Raw genomic sequence first — 16580 nt, 5'->3', positions numbered from 1 at the left:
AATATTAAGATATTGCTTTTTTTTAATTTGATTTTTTATTGCAGCAAATGACGAAGCAGACAACAAGGATGCAACTGCCGACAACACAGAGTTCGCTGAGCAGAGTAAAATTGACATAAAAATACAAACAAATCGTGATTTCTCCAAAACCATCGGCGATCTCTACGAGAGTATTGCGCAAACCGCCAAAGCGGCCAATTTTGGTGGCAGCAATCTTGACAACACGTGCAGCGCCGGCAAACTTTCCAGTTGTGATGAGAGCGAGGAGACTTTTGCTAGCGAAACGGATTGTGATGAGGATCAGCGCATGCTGGTCGAAGAGCAAGAATCATTGGAGCGCCAAATACGCGAGTTGGAAAACACCGAAATCGATGTTGACACCGAAACCGATGAGACTGACGGTGAAGTGGCACTCGATCATGAGCATGACTGCAACGAAACGGTAGATCGTTTGCTCGATGATGCCTCCTCGATTCCCTTCTTACCAGCGGGTGAGGATGGCATGGATCCGAATCTCAGTTTGGAAATGCGCTATCACGCGCTACTCTCGGAAATGTCGCGCGTTGAGCGCGAGGAAGCGCTAGCCACGCTACAAGCGTATGTGGCACGTCATCCGGGACGCGCGCAGGAGTTGCATCAAAAACTCTCCTCACCGTCGCGCCGCCGCTCACTGCAGGAGACACTAAAGAAATACCAAGCGAAGCACACGCGCGCGCAACAAAAACGCGAGCAAGTGCAGAAGGAGAAAACCATTAAAATACAACAACTATTGGCGCGCGTAGAAGATGTGAAGGCGGCCAAGCGTCAGCTAATCGAGGATAAGCGCCTGAAGATGGAGGATAAAATGCAGCGCGCCGCCGAAAATCGCGAGCAATACCTGCGTCAAATAGTAGAGAAGGCGCACGATGAGGAGAAAAAGTTGAAAGAGATAAATTTCATTAAAAATATCGAAGCGCAAAACAAGCGCTTGGATCTGCTCGAATCCTCCAAGGATGCGGAGGGGCGCTTGCAAGACTTGGAGCAAGAGCGCCAAAAGCGCTTGGAAGAGAAGGCGGCGCGCGAAGCAGCTGTCGAGCGACGGCGCCAAGAGCTGGAAAAGGAGCGCCAACGCAAGCTAGAGAAAATGAACGAGACGCGTTTGGAAAAAGAGCAGCGCATCGGTAAAATGCAAGAGCAAAAGGAGCGTCAACGTCAGGCGCTGGCGCGTGAAAAGGCGCGCGATCGTGAAGAGCGTTTGCTGGCGCGTCAAACGCAACAACAGCAAACCACTGAGGAATTGCAGCGCAAAATATTGCAGAAGCAGCAGGACTCGGCGCGGCGCCACGAAGAGAATATCGAGCACATACGGCAGCGCGCGCTTGAGTTGACTTTGCCGACGCGCAACGTCGACGAGAATGGCGTGCAGCGCAACGAGAACGGCGAGGTGATCGAGGACGGCGATCTGTCCTCGACGGTGTCGGATGTGGGCAGTCGCGAGCACACGCGCGGCTACAAGAAGAAAATCAAAAAGCTGAAGCAACGCATGGCGCAGAGGTAAAAAAAAAGTAAAATACACAAAGTTTAAACTATAACTAATGTGTTCAATTATTATTGCAGTGCCGAGGAGTACATGAAGGAGCAACAGCCGGTGCCATTGCATATGAAGCGCGAGAGTCAAGTGCCGAAATATTTAAATCTCGTGAGCAAAGGCGGCGGCTCGCAAGGTTTGGAGCGCGCCGTCAGCCAGCTGTTGCGTCTCATGAGCAAGGCGCAAGTATTCGATTTTCAGTGCTTCCTGCTTATGGATGGCCTTGGCGTCATCACCACAAATGTGATTAGCAAAAGCATGCAAGAGAACAATGACATTCCAAAGCGGTATGAAGTTTTAAGAATACTCTTCACTCGACCTTTTGGTTTTAACAAATATTTTTTCGCTCTTTACAGCGCTGTTGTGCTCGCTGTGCAATTATATCGTAACGCCTGTACGCTTTGTCCGCAAATCGCGCGTCACGCCATACTTGGAAATACGCTGAGCGCGTTATTCGATGTGCTTTTCCAGAGTTTGCAGGTGAGTTATAGTTTTTACTCCAAGTCCTTTGTGTTAGAAGACCTTGTAATATTTAATCGAGTTGTAATTGTTGTTGTGTCGACAAAAACGCTCTCCAAGCAATTTTGTTGCCGAGTTGAAGGTCCTTGGCTGGTTAAAATTCTGGGTTCCTTCATTCTCTCGTGAGAACGGATCGCGTGAACTTGAATATTCTTAAATACAATACATTTCTAGCAGTTTCTCTGGAAAAATGTTAACTTCGGCTGCACCGAAGCTATAAGATAAGATAAGATAAATAGATGAGGTTTGTACCGCGACCCAAGGTATATTGTGCTCTCTCCTAAGTCACAACGATCCACTTAGATCCAGCATATTGATAGGTATACTGCTAGCTGCTATAGTGATCCCTAATTGGAAATGGGTCCATGGGTCCATGGGTCTTTTCCTGTTGCTGTGCAGTCCTGTCTGTTGCAGAACCGGCTATTTGCTCAAGAAACTAGGCTCTTGTTATATAAGTGCTTCTTGAGCTTACAGTGGTTATACCTTTGTGACCGGGCACCCAGATACGGTGCGCTTGGTTACGTTCCGATACACTGTTCAGACGTTCTCTATACTACAGCACCAGTAGCGATTTGATTTCGTCGTATTTGATCGATTCGAGATCGCTTTAAGTGCCGCGGTCGCTAAGTATGGTTATACGTTCGTTGCAATAGTTGCGTTGGAGGTTTATCTCCAAGCACCGACATAAGACAAAGGCCTGTGCCTGAAATATGCTCGGAAAACTCCCCACAGGTATATGGAGCTTGGTGCGTGGTTCTCCGACTTCTGCACCAATTTCCTCCGACGTTTTCGAGCCGTCCGTTTCGTTTTCGAGCCGTCGGTACATCCCTTGATTGTACTATCCTTAAGCAGTAGCTCGAGAGCTTGTACATAGTAAGGCCTTCCTGCTTAAGGAACACATAAATCATCCCTAAAGTCATCTGCTTAAATCAAAGCCGCCTCCTAAGAACATTAAGAGGCCATTTCTTCATTACTTCGACGACATTGAACAATACGCAGTCCAGACATTTCACGGTGGAGCCTTTATCCCCTCGCTCGTAGTAAATGGCGTACTTGGAATTAAACCACAACCTATAGCATACGATGAACTCGAGATGTCCCGAGATTCTAGAGTGGATTTGTTTTGGATACTGCAGCAGGTTAAATTCCTACTTATCCAGAATTGATCCCGACTTACCAAATACATGTGCAGTATGCAACGAGTCCCCGCATGATTCTTGCCACAACTACCTGGGCATAATTAACCCTCTGCCGTTTGGAGTTAGGTGGCATTATTTGTGCGGTTATGCGTTTCGCGGTATATGTATGTATTCGGAGGCGCCGTCTTTTCGCTTCCACCCCTACCGGTCGAATTAGCGTTGACTGAACAATGGCTCCGAGACCCGTTACTCCGTTTGGACTGCTGCCGCTGACCCTGTTACCCCTCATATTCCTTGTTTCCTCAGGAGCTATTCCCTGCTGGAGGTGCTTAGGTATCATTCCACTCCTACGAGGGTCATCCTGACCTGGACGATCTGCTGGTTGTAAAGGGGACGGTCTGCCTCTTCGTCTTCTCTTCTTTCGAGCACCTCCTCCGGTTCAAGCCCAACTGAGTTTGCTTGGGGAGTTTCGGTGGTGTTCGTTACATTTAGTCCACGTTTTTTGTCCGGGTCCTAAGTAATGTTTTTCTTTGGCAAATTGAGCAAGAGATTTTTGCTTTAGGAAGGATTGGCGCTTGGGTTTTATGTCAAATTTAAATTCTCCGGGCAAATGATATTTAAAAAAAATTGTATTTTGCTAAATTGGTAGGACCGTTCTTAATTACTATGCCAAATATGAGTGCGATCTATCAACCAGTTTGTTTACTCACTTTTATTGGAAACACAAGTCTACAACTGGTACAAAGACTTCAAAAACGGTCGAGAGATCGTTGAGGACATGCCTCGTTCTGGACGACCTTCGACCTCTTCAGCCGATGAAAATATTAAAAAAGTGAAGGATATGGTGCTTGACAATCGTCAGGCAAGTGTTAAAGAGATGTCTCGCGAGTCCGTTCGAATGATTTTGCTGGATATTTTAGGGGAAGCGCGTTCTTGCTCGACTCGACTCGATAAAGCTGACTTTTTCTTCAAAAGAGTACCGTAAACAAGTCTCTTTGGACTTGCTTGGTCGTGCGATTTCCGAACCCATAGTCATGGCAAGCATTTTAACTGCCGATGAGACATGGGTTTATGAGTTTGATATGCAAACAAGTCAATAATCATCGGAATGAAGGGGAAAAAACGAGCGGAAACCAAAAAACCATAACAAAGCCGCTTAAAAATCAAGGTGATGTTCATTGTTGTTTTCGATATTCGTGGTTTGTTGCATCATGAATTTGTTCCTGTGGGACTGACGGAGTTCAATAAGAAGTTCTATTTGGCCGCCCTGCTTCAACGACATCGAACCTTTCCTGACTTTATAAGAATAATCTTATAATTTATGTTTCTTCTGATCGGCGATTATTATAAGTTGCGTTGGTTTTGATCCAATCCAGAACCAATCATTGAATATATGTTTCAGACCAAAATGTCCGCAAAAATACAGAGATCTTATCTGTAACTTCTTAAATGGAGTTTAACTTTTTTCAGTTCTTCACACTTCAGCAATTGTTTAAATGACGGGCCGTTCGTTAAGTGTACCAACTGTGAATCTATAATTTTATGACGAATGGATTACAGCGCTAAAGACACATTATTAGATTTCTTGTAGGTTGTACTTAGTAAATCCACGAAATGCGAGGTCATCTTGTGTTTTGAGGCTCAAGGGGGTATTCTGGTCTAGACGCCTGAATTTTAGGTATTTTTTAAACTAAGATAAAAAAAAATGAAAAACATTTTTACTATCCATTTTTTTTATAAGTTTTTTATTGACATTTTTATAATATATATTTAATAATTCGTCGAGATACGGGCCTGTGGAGTGGGGGCTTCAAAAAAAACGGTGCGTCCTCGTTGACGTGATTTCAACCCTTGTATAGATCTAAAACAAAAAACAAGAAGATTCTTCATTAGTAAGGATGTCGTTATCGTGTTGACCATTTTCACAAAAAAAAAAAAAAATAAAAAAATAAAATAACAAAATGGCGTCGACTTCAAAAAAAAAATTTTTTTTTTGACCCGATTTTTTCGAATTTTTGAAAAATACTTCAAATCAAAATTTTTGTAAAGCCAAGGCAGACACGATAAAGCATTGTATAAAGAAGATATATACCAAATTTCAAAGAAATCGGTTTAGTAGAACTTGAGATACCATGTCAACCACCTCAAAAAAAGGAGTTTCGAGAAAAACGCGTTTAAAGTTTAGGAGACAATTCTAGTGAACACGAACGCCACGTCACAAAATCTGCTGTATTTCCGAAAATAAGTCGAATTTTGAAAAGTTCTTCCAAGGTCATATTTTTGAATGTCTAAACTTTCAAAATATGCAAAAAAAGTCGTTTTTTTTTTTCAAAATCCTAGACCAGAATTCCCCCTTAAACGTGAACAAAAACATATTTATGGTATGGAGACGCTCCGGTCTGGTTTCGCTTTAAGTTAATAAAATAGCTGTCAAGCCAGCGCCCGAAGTAAACACTAGTCTGGCCATTATGTTCGCTATATTTTGGTAAATTACCAAGCAAAATTTTGAACCGGAACACCGTTTAGAAATCTCGAACTCGAGTTCTGCGAAGTGAGTTTTTTGTATATTTTTTGTCGTAAAATCGACTTCATCTTCTAAAATAAGCTAAGTGATCGGATTTAGCCGTCACTCAAGGCTGTAGATACTCGCCAGGCTCTTCCTTTCTTCCTTTTTTCCATTGTGTCTTCCTATATTCCTGTCATGTACTAATCATATCAAGAAATTAATCTGTTCAGACGCTGTTACACTACTTTTGTGTATGTCGATTTTTTTTTCATTTTTAAATAATTCAACGCAAAAGAAAAATATCATGCAACCACCCTAATGTGCAGCGAACTGTTTTATTGCCTTTCTTGCATATTTTCACTTTATACCTTTTATTTATTTCTTTAGTTTTGTTTCCCTTTTTCTGTCATGCTGTCACGCTGTCACCTTGCGTCAGTGCCGATAACGATTTCTTCTTGGTCTCCAACCCTCCAACCACTTTCTTCGTTTCTACTTCCGTTTAGTTGTCATCCGACATTTTTTTCGATTCACGAAACAGTTTTAATGCCAATGCGTTGAAGAAGATAATCCATTTTATTTTTTAAACGTTTGCTTTTCCACCTTTTCTTTATATGCCTTGTTTCCATTGCTATTTTCTACTTTGTTTCTTTACAGCTTCCCGAAGAAAAATCACCGCAACATCCTGTAGAGTTGTCCACTGAGCTAATGCTCGCCTGCACAGTGGCCATGTCGCCGTCCTACACGAAGAAGCACACCCACCCCAAAGTGCTGGAACGCCTACCGGATCTGATAAGGTAAGTCAACACAACAGTGTGCGCCTTTTAAGCCAGTGTGTCCATGAAATTATGAGTAAATACCAACCGCCCGCCCGACTTCTATAGACACGTCTGTAGTGATTTGAGAACATATGAGCGCTAATGTGGCTCGCATGCGGCTCGCCAGTTTACAGGGTGCGCGGCTGCACGTCTGCGCTGCGCAGGGGAAATGCCACATTTCGAACTTCGAAAAGTCGGTAATTGCTGCAAAGCGCGCGCGAAAGAGACGAGTATAGCGTGTTGCTGAGCGCTGCGCACAGCGCGTGCGCGTGCATAAGTCTACAACCGTGTAGCGCAGCGTAGTGAGCGAGTTCGAAAAAGGGCGTGTTCTAACGCCACCATTTAATAAGCTCTCTTAGTGGTTGTTTGTGTTGTTGTTGTCGTCCGTCACCTGCAAACGCATGCGACGCGCTGCACAATATTCCGTATAATAAACGTGTGTGTGTGCGCAAAGCTTGGTAGGGATAAGCGTTTTACTTTATTTATTGTTGTTATTGCTGTTTTTGCCATTGTTGCGGCTGCTTCAAGCTCTGGCGCGGTCGTGTAAATAAAAACGCAGCGCTTACATACGTGCGCGCTCGCAGTATTGAGCGCGGCCACTTTTGGCTGATGTTGTTGAGCGCGGCGCCGCGCGTCGCGGCTTTCCACTGGCGTAGGCGGCCACCGCAATCCTTATAGCCGTTGCGTGCATAACGGCGCCTCAACGCAGCATTAATGTTGCGAGGTGCTTATTTCGCTCGCTACTAAAACGCCGCGCGTTGCTGCCACCTGCCTGACTGCCTGCCGTGAGTTTGCCAAGCGCGATTTTACTGCTAAGTTGCACGCCAATTTTTTCTCCATTTTTATTTGCCAGTTTGCTCTTGTTGCTGCTGGCGTTGTTGTTTGCATGTTTTCATGCAAATTTCAGCACTTTTGCATTGTACCGACTGACTTAAATCCGCCCAGGCTACCAATGCCGCAGCGCGCGCCGCTACCTGAATACCTGGTGGCTGACGCGCTTTTGTTCGGTTGTTCGGTTCGACGGTGTGCGGGCGCTTGGGGGTTTGTCCAATCGCCCCATTTGTACTCCCATTGTCTGCCGCGCTGTTGTTGCCATTCTCCTTGTTTGTGTTACGCCATTCTGCGTTTTATTGCCGTTTGTTGTTGTTGTCGTCGTCGTTGCTGTGTTTACTGTTTTCAGCGCTGTTGTTGGCTGTTACGCCCTCACATGTTTGTGCGTTGTAATTTTTGTAGATTTATCGATAAATTTAGGTTGCTGGCGAAGTCTTTAAGGTTTGGTTGCTTTAATGAGGCAGAAATGCTCCGAAATTACTTTGATTGCGGAAGTTTCTCTATTTGAAATATGAACGAGTTAAATAGTTAAATTCTCCATTTAGTTTTTAGAATTTTGAAGCTCTATTTATTTATCTAAAATAATATTTCCAACATATTTTGATATAAAAATCTAAAAAAAATGGCATATTTTCAAATTAATACCCTTTTTAGTCGAATATCATGACCTCCTTTTCAATTGGGGGTTATCAGTTGTGGACTCTGAATTATCATTCGAAAGAACATTCTTAGACTTTTATTTTTTGAAGATCATCTATTTCCAGTGTTGACCGCGGACACATCTCAGATGGTTCATCCGTTGAGTAGAATTTTCGTTCACTCGTTCGAGCATTTCGACTGGTGTGGTAAATGACGAATAACACGCGTGATGTTTTGCTCCAAGGTCTGAATCGAAACGGAATTGTTTGCAAAGACTTAAACCTTCCATATCCCCACCGGAAAAAGTCTAACGGGTGGATCCACTTGGAACTGCGGAGAGTTCCCACCCTAAAGTTATTACATTATTTCCACCATAAGTGACACTCCGCGAAGAAAGGGACTTTGAGTTGCAAGTACAAAATTATAAAGTTACCCTCCAAAAATTCTACTCTAGATCCGTCCCTGGCTCACTGTGTGGGAAGTGGCTCGGTCTTGTTAAAACCAAATGCCGAGATCACGAGCTTCAATTTCAGGTATCAAATGGTCGGTTATCATGGGGCGATAATGGTCGCTATTGACGGTCACGTTCTCACCGGCATCATTTTTGAAGAATTATGGACCGTTGATTCGACCGGCCCACAAACCACACCAAACCGTTGTTTTTTCTGGATGAAATGACAGCTCTTGAATCTCCTCAGGTTGTTCTTCGTCCCGAATGCGGCCATTTTGCTTGTTTACATACCCATTGACCCGAAAATGGACCTCATTCATCGTTGAACAAATTTGGCTCGAAAACGTTGGATATTTTGGGAACTTTTCAAGAGCCCATAGAGCGAAGCAATGTCGCTTGGAAAGGTCGAGCGGCTTCAGTTCTTAAACAAGCTGTATTTTGGACGCTTTCAATTTAAGATCTCTACGTAAAATGCCGTCGTTCTATACGTAAGTCCAGGTTTCTTCGAACAGTGCCGAATCAACACTCCACGGTCTTCGTGCACACTCTCAGATACGGCTGCTATATTTTCTTCACTGCGTTCTAGACGCGGTCTATTCGATCGAATGTTGTGCAATAATGAATGCTGGGTCTCAAGATGGGTGATGGAGTTGCGAATAGTACGCTCAGTAGGCCGATTATGTTGACCATAAGTTGAACGAAGCGCGAAACACATTCTTTACAGAACGTAAATTTACGTAATAAAGTTGAACGATTTGTATTAATTGCTGCTTACTCAGTCCGAAGTAGCACCTGTTGGTTCCAAGATAGACGAAATTATCTACGACTTCGAAGTTAAATTCCAGCTGTCGGGCATGCTTTCGAACGACCGTAGAATATGCTGATGCATGCTTCTTATCAGCTCTTCGCCGCAATATTTGAATAGCTCGGCCGGCAATTCATCGGTCTCGGTCACTTTGCTGTTCCTCAGACGGGTAATTGCTATTCGAACTTCTTCTTAGTCGGACAATAGAATGTCTGCTTCATCGTCATCGATTGGGGTATCGGGTTCACCATCATCCAACATTTCGTTCTCGGTTTTACAAACTATAGCCTACTCAGGGTATAAAAATACGAAACTGCTGATTTATAGAATTTATATTTTTTTGCTAATTAAATACAATTATTTGGTTTTTTATTTAATTTTACTTTAATTTAATTCAATATCCTTGCTATAAACATTTCTTTATGTTCCCTGCGCCCCCAATACCCCCTCTTTTTATCATTTATTTTCGCGCTCATCTTCTCGCTTGAATTTTCAAATTTCCGTTCCGCTACAATTATTTTGCAGCTTATCCTTTTTTAGTCGCTCGCTCCTCTTTGGCAAATCTCTTCGTCACGCTTGAGCTGCCCACCACTGTGCTACGACTAACAAACGCTGTTTTTGCTGTTGTTGTAGCCATTTTGCATACACCTTTGGCGTATTTGTTTGTTTATTCAAAACTGCAGCAGAAATTTAAAATCGTTGCCTCCAACTTTGTGCCACACACACAGGGCACTCCCACCGCACACCGCCATTATACTACATCTACATACACATACAGACATCCCGGCGTTTCGTGCGTTTCGCTTCATGTGTTCGCCTTGTGCTCTTCCTGCTGTCATTCCGTTTCGTTAAATTCGAAATTTATATTTCGCTTTGTCGACAGCTTTTTGTAGTTTTGCAATTTTATTGCATATTTGTTCTTGTTGTTACTGTTGCTGTTGTTATTTGCATTTTCAACTTGTATTCTCCGCTTTATCGTTGCAGACACTGTGTTGTGTGCGAGCGTTTGTGCTGGCGTTGTTATTGTTGGCTTGTTGCGCTCCACTTCACTTTTGGGTACTCGGCTCCTACTTTTCTCTCTACTTCTTTTTTCGCTCTCCGCCTTTTTTGCTACGTTACCGTTATCTGAGCAGCTTGCCGTCCTTGCCAGGTCCTGTGACTGTTTTCTTTTGATTGTGCAAAATTTAATTTAACTTGTTTTATTTTCCAATTTGTTGCGAAACTTTTTCATTTGAATGTGTTTGAGAACTTGAGGGAAAACAATTTTCGATTTTGCATATTCCTCTTTTTTGTTTTTGTGTTGTGCTGAAATTGTTTTAATATTTTCTTAATAATATCATAGAATTCTGTTTCTGCTTATTAAAATTTTTAATTGCATTGCGTAAGAACAGTTATTTTTTCTTTGTTTCTGGAAATGAATTCGGAGTCCAGTAAAGCAAAAAAGTTAGAAGATTTTTCCATAAAGATTATTAATATTAATAGATAATTGCGTACTGCTTGGGTTGTGCTAAGCACCGAATAATCAAAAATTCTTCTTTTCAAATTTTTCTTCAAAGAACGATCTTTTTTGTACTGTGGCTAGCTCCGTTTTGTTAAATTTAAATTCAAAATAATGCCATTCAACATATAGCACTCGTGGAGTTAACCGGCAAATGCATTGCTATCAAACTCCGGCAAGCCGGTCACACTAAGAATTCCAGAGAGGCACATTCTGAAATTCTTTCTCATTTCGATTGCATCCCAGTTAACTTGGAGACATGCGGCACAGAGCCTACTCATAGTGGCATCTTCTTTGCGCACATACCTTCGAGAGATATGCGGTTGGGTTGGAGTCGCTGTAGAAGAGGCGCAGTGAGCATTTTCAGCGCAGTGAGCAACGAATCGAAGCGCTGATCGAAGCGCTGAGAGCTCTCAATGAACTCTTGTTTCAAACAGCCAGGCCTTCTTTCATGTAAAAGTTCCAGCTTCAACGAAGTTTGGTTACAGGCATTCAGCTCGCTGACAGTAAGATCAAAGCTAGTCAAGGATCAAGTTACTTCCATATTAAACTTGTCTGGATGCCTGGCGCCAACGGTATCGTCGGAAACTGTAAAACCGCTGAGCTAGCAAGAAAAAGCAGTAGATATAGAATAGATTCGCCAGTTGATTGTCCTACTTTCTACGAACCCGGCTATTTAGCTGGAATAGGTATTAGCCACCTCAATAAATTTGTGGCAGGCTGTAGGTGTTTTGTAGAAATGCGACTGTCCTTTTGACCCGTACTTAGAAATTCTGACAATCAAAACGGCCTTTAAGCGTGAGATTATTCGTGGCAAAACAGCCTATTTACCTAACCTACCCTAGTTCTGGAAGCCTTATTAAACTTCTAGTTTAATATTATTTTTATAGTGTGTTAACAATTAGTTTCTACAGCAATTCCACTCAACTCCAGTATCAACAATCAATGGTGGCATACAATAAAGACAGCAATTGAGTCAATATTCTACGTAGAAACTATTTAGTCCCTTAACCTTAACTAATTTAAGAAAGAAATGATCGTTGGTACATTTGGTTCAAGCATTATTCCATAAATTTTCTATTGCATTCAGATCCGGGCTTTGAGCAGGCCAATCCAATATTATAATTTTTCATTGTCAGCCAATTTTACCTTTGCGGTGTGCTTCGGATCATTGTCTTGCATAAATGTCCAGTTTATCGGCATGGCTTCACCATTTATGCGAATAAATGGCCCCACATCATGCCATGAAAACGCGTCCCAGACCATGATACTTCCACTACCGTGCTTAATGTTTTTTTTTGTTTGGTATAGTGTTAAGAGCTTAACCCTGTGGACGACAAATGTTTTTCCATCTGCACCCATCCTATTTATCTTGCTTTCGTCGCATCAAAGCACGTTCCTTTAAGGGGGTATTCTGGTCTAGACGCATGAATTTTGGGCATTTTTTGAACTAAGATAAAAAAAATGTAAAACATTTTTACCATAATTTTTTTTATATGTTTTGTTTTATTGATACATATTGTAATAATATAAAAAAATTGCAAGAAAAAGAAAACCAAAATTCGTCGAGATGCGGGCCGGTGAAGTGGGGGCTTCAAAAAAAACGTTGCGTCCTGGTTGACGTGATTTCAACCCTTGTAGAGATCTAAAACACAAAAAACCAGAAGATTCTTCATTAGTAAGGATGTCGTTATCGGGTTGACCATTAAAAACAAAAAATAAAAATAACAAAATGGCGTCGACTTGATAAAAAAAAATTTTTTTACCCGATTTTTTCGACCTTTTCGAATTTTTTAAAAATACTTAAAATCAAAATTTTTAAAAATCCAAGGCAGACACGATAGAGTATAGTATAAAGAAGATATATACCAAATTTCAAAGGAATCGGTTCAGTAGAACTTGAGATATCATGTCAGCCACCTCAAAAAAAGTAGTTCCGTGAAAAACGCGTTTAACGTTTAGGAGACAATTCTAGTGAACACGGACGCCACGTCACAAAATCGGCTGTATCTCCGAAAATAAGTCGAATTTTGAAAAATTCTTTCAAGGTCATATTTTTGAAAATCGATTTTTTCAAAATCCCAGACCGGAATACCCCCTTAAAATTGTGCTGGATTGTCTCTACGGGCCTTTGCAAATGCCTGTCGAATTTTGATGTGGCGTTTTGACAGGAGTGGCTCCTTCATGTTAATTCGTCCAAAAAGTTGAGCTTAGTTGAGTCGCCTTCCTACAAGCTTTCTGGAATTGTCATTACCTTCGATCATCATTTTTCTGACCATACCACATTTTGATTGTTCAGCTACTTTACAATTAAAGAAATTAGAAGTAATATTGGATTTTCGTCCGTCTGTCTGTATTAAATTTTCTTAGATGTTTTATTACATACCATCTATGAAAATTCTACAAAGCCTTACCTAAAAAGTCGAATATCTCGAGAAGTATTAATGATAGCGGTTTTGACCTCAGATCTTTTTTGTGGTAAATAAAATTTGCTACAAGTTTGTCATGTACATTTTTTCTATAGCTCTTGTCATTTACGAGATATATTCAAAAAAATGCGAATTTCGTGGAAAAGTCAGGTTTAGAGCCCCGTACTACCTCGCCGGTGTGAGTTTCGACTTTGTCGCAATGGGCACTTTTGTAGAGTGTTCAATTCTGAGGAATATGTGTCTAAAGTCAGAGCGATGCCATAAAATGCATCTGAGCTCTAGAAATTTAAAGTAAAAAATTACGATTGTCCTCTATTTTCTATGGAAAATTTTTACATGCCTTGGTCCAGTCCTTAATGTTACTATTAAGGGCTCAAATTTTCAGGGAATTTTTTTTAGGGTATTTCCAAAAAAATTTCAGCGAATTTTTTTTAGGGTATTTCCAAAGAAATTTCATGTTGGGATTGAAAAAAATGAATAGTTAAAAAAAAAAATATATATTTTTTTTTATATTTTTATAATAGGTTGTCAAAAAAGTCTTGCGGTATTTTCGCTACTTGGCGCTGAAAGCGCGTAGTTCTAGTTTTATTCGTCGCATCGGGTCATGCTATACCTTTTTGGAAAGCTCATTTCACGCGCTAACACGTGTTTGATCGATTGTCATTGTCATGGAGCAAAATAAAGAGAAAATACGGCATATTTTACAGTACTACTACGATAAAGGCAAAAATGCATCTCCAGGCGCCAATAAAATTTGTGCAGTTTATGGACCTGATACAGTTTCCATTTCCACCGCACAACGATGGTTTCAACGTTTTCGTTCTGGTGTAGAGGTGGACGAAGATGGAAAGCCTGTCGTTGAAAATTGCGATAAAATCGCTGAATTGGTCGAAAGAGACCGGCATAGTAGCAGCCGTAGCATCGCTTAAGAGCTGGGCATGAGTCATCAAAAATTCATTTCAATTTCAATAAAAATGAAAAAAAAATTCAATAAAAACACCGCACGATTTTTTTGACAACCCATTATACGAACTAGTTCATCAGTTATTGAGATATTTTCACCTCCCCTTTTTCACTAAAATGCTGCTCGCTTGTCGGAACGGTCGATACAAATTAAACGATCGGAATAAAGTGCTTGCATTGGACGAGATATCTTCACAAAACTGATGAAAAGTGATGTTACGTTATTTTGCATTTTAGGTGACGATTTCGTTTTTCGATCACGCACAAGCTAGAGGGGGGTCAAAGAAGGATGTTCGAAAAAACAATACTCAATGAATTTTGCCACCTCTCTGCTTATTAGTTTGGGCAAAACTGCCACTTGAAAAACAATTTTGACATTTCTGTCAAACTTTCAAACATTTTACTTGTAGATTGTCCTTGAAAGAAGAGCAAAATATTTTCTCTTATTTAATATGCAAATGTGTAAAATTATTTGTTGCCAAGTAAATAAGCAACTAATTTCAACTTTTGGAAAATTAAAATTTCTTAAAATTTCCGACACTTGTGCGCAAAAAAGTTCAACTCACAGAGGTGTTTACACACAAACTCAGATTTATAACGGTGCTAGCCCGCAGCAAACGCACTTTGCGCCAATTCTATTGTACTATAGGTATATACATATAACTGTGTGTGTGTGCTTCTTATAATTCAATATTGGCCACGAGTTGGTTGGGCATCAAGCTGCCATGCACCACGCCCCCTTCACCGTTTCGCACGTACACAAACTCATTTGCATTGCTGCCGCCTGCCATTGTTCTGTCATTCTACAGCAGAAGCTATTGCGTATTTACTTATTTATACTTGTATTGTCACAAGCGTTACAACAATGCGACTCTGTGTATGTGTGTTTGTGTTTGTGTGTATATATAATTTTAGTGTGTATTGACTCTTTGACCCAGCCAAGTGACGGCTCTGTTCACCGAGTTTATTTTTTGAATAACAATATTCACACACACACACGCAAATAAAATTGCGCTGAATAAAAGTCACTGCCGGTTGCCTCTGTTGTTGTTTTTGTTGCAGTAATTGAATTTCAGTGGCGCTTCAACTGCATTCACACACATTTACAAACATCCAGCGAGTGGTCCACTGCCCACCAATCACGTTGCCTAACGTTGACTGACGGCTTTGGGCTTTGGCTTTTTGCCACTAACGCCAACAACAATAAGAACAACAATAGCGACAAACAGCAGGCTTGCATTGGTACACAGTAGATGCAGTGGACCTTAGGGTTCTTTATACCCTGAACAGTGTATATTAAGTTTCTAGTGAATTTTGCAAAAGCCAGAAGGAAACGCTTGAGACTCTATGTAATACATATACCCATATAAATGATCTGGCGTAGAAGCTTAGTCAATTTAGTCATACCTACCTGTAGCTCTGTCTGTATATACGCGAACAAGTCGCACAGTTTTTGAGATATCCAACTGAAATTTTGTATACGCTCTTTTCTCACCAAGAAGATGCTTATTTGTCAGAACCGTCGTTATTGGATCACTATTGCATATAGCTGCCATACAATCTGTACGATCGAAATCAAGTCCTTCTAAGGAAAACTATTTTATTTGATGAGATATCGTCATGAAATTTTGCATGGATTATTGTCGAATGCAATGGTACTATCCCCACAAAAAATTTTCATATCGGCCCACTATAGCATATAGCTGTCATACAAACTGAATGATCAAAATCCAGTCTTTGTATGGAAATTTTTTTTATTTAAGAATGTATCTTAATGAATTTCGACACCGATTAATGATAATGATGACTCTACAATTTCCGAGCAAATTATTCAGATCGGACCACTATAGCATATGGCAGCCATACAAACTGAACGATCAAAATCCAGTCTTTGTATGGAAAGCTTTTTTATTTGACGAGATATCGTCAATAAATTTGGTATGAATTGTTATCCAAAGCAACGGATGAACCCCCGAAAAAAAAATTTCAATCGGACCACTATAGCATATAGCTGTCATACAAACTGACCGATCAAAATCTAGTCTTTGTATTGAAACCCTTTTTGTTTGACGAGATATATTTACGAATTTCGGCATAGATTAATGTTGAAGATAACTCTACAATTTCCGAGCAAAATGTTCAGATCGGACCACAATACCATATGGCTGCCATACAAACTGAACGATCAAAATCCAGTCCTTGTATGGAAAACTTTTTTATTTGAGAATGTATCTTAACGAATTTCGACACCGATTAATGATCATGATAACTCTACAATTTCAGAGCAAATTATTCAGATCGGACCACTATAGCATATAGCTGCCATACAAACTGAACGATCAAAATCCAGTCTTTGTATGGAAAACTTTTTTATTTGACGAGATATCGTCAATAAATTTGGTGCGAATTATTATCCAA

General features: G+C 40.9%; 1 protein-coding gene across 1 annotated transcript in view; it reads left to right on the top strand.

Moving 5' to 3' along the window:
* LOC120767460 (S phase cyclin A-associated protein in the endoplasmic reticulum) overlaps window positions 1-16580 on the top strand; it is a 125496-nt gene that overhangs the window by 3184 nt on the left and 105732 nt on the right. The window contains exons 3-6 of the mRNA XM_040093544.1: window positions 45-1533; window positions 1597-1854; window positions 1924-2047; window positions 6386-6525. Of these exons, the coding sequence (XP_039949478.1) occupies window positions 45-1533; window positions 1597-1854; window positions 1924-2047; window positions 6386-6525 (2011 nt within the window). The remainder of the gene's footprint in view (window positions 1-44; window positions 1534-1596; window positions 1855-1923; window positions 2048-6385; window positions 6526-16580) is intronic.

Source organism: Bactrocera tryoni, chromosome 2 (assembly GCF_016617805.1).
Source record: "Bactrocera tryoni isolate S06 chromosome 2, CSIRO_BtryS06_freeze2, whole genome shotgun sequence".
In the NCBI taxonomy this organism is placed as follows: domain Eukaryota; kingdom Metazoa; phylum Arthropoda; class Insecta; order Diptera; family Tephritidae; genus Bactrocera; species Bactrocera tryoni.
The sequence above is the reverse complement of the archived record's forward strand: the minus strand, read 5'-3'. Positions and strand labels throughout refer to the sequence as shown.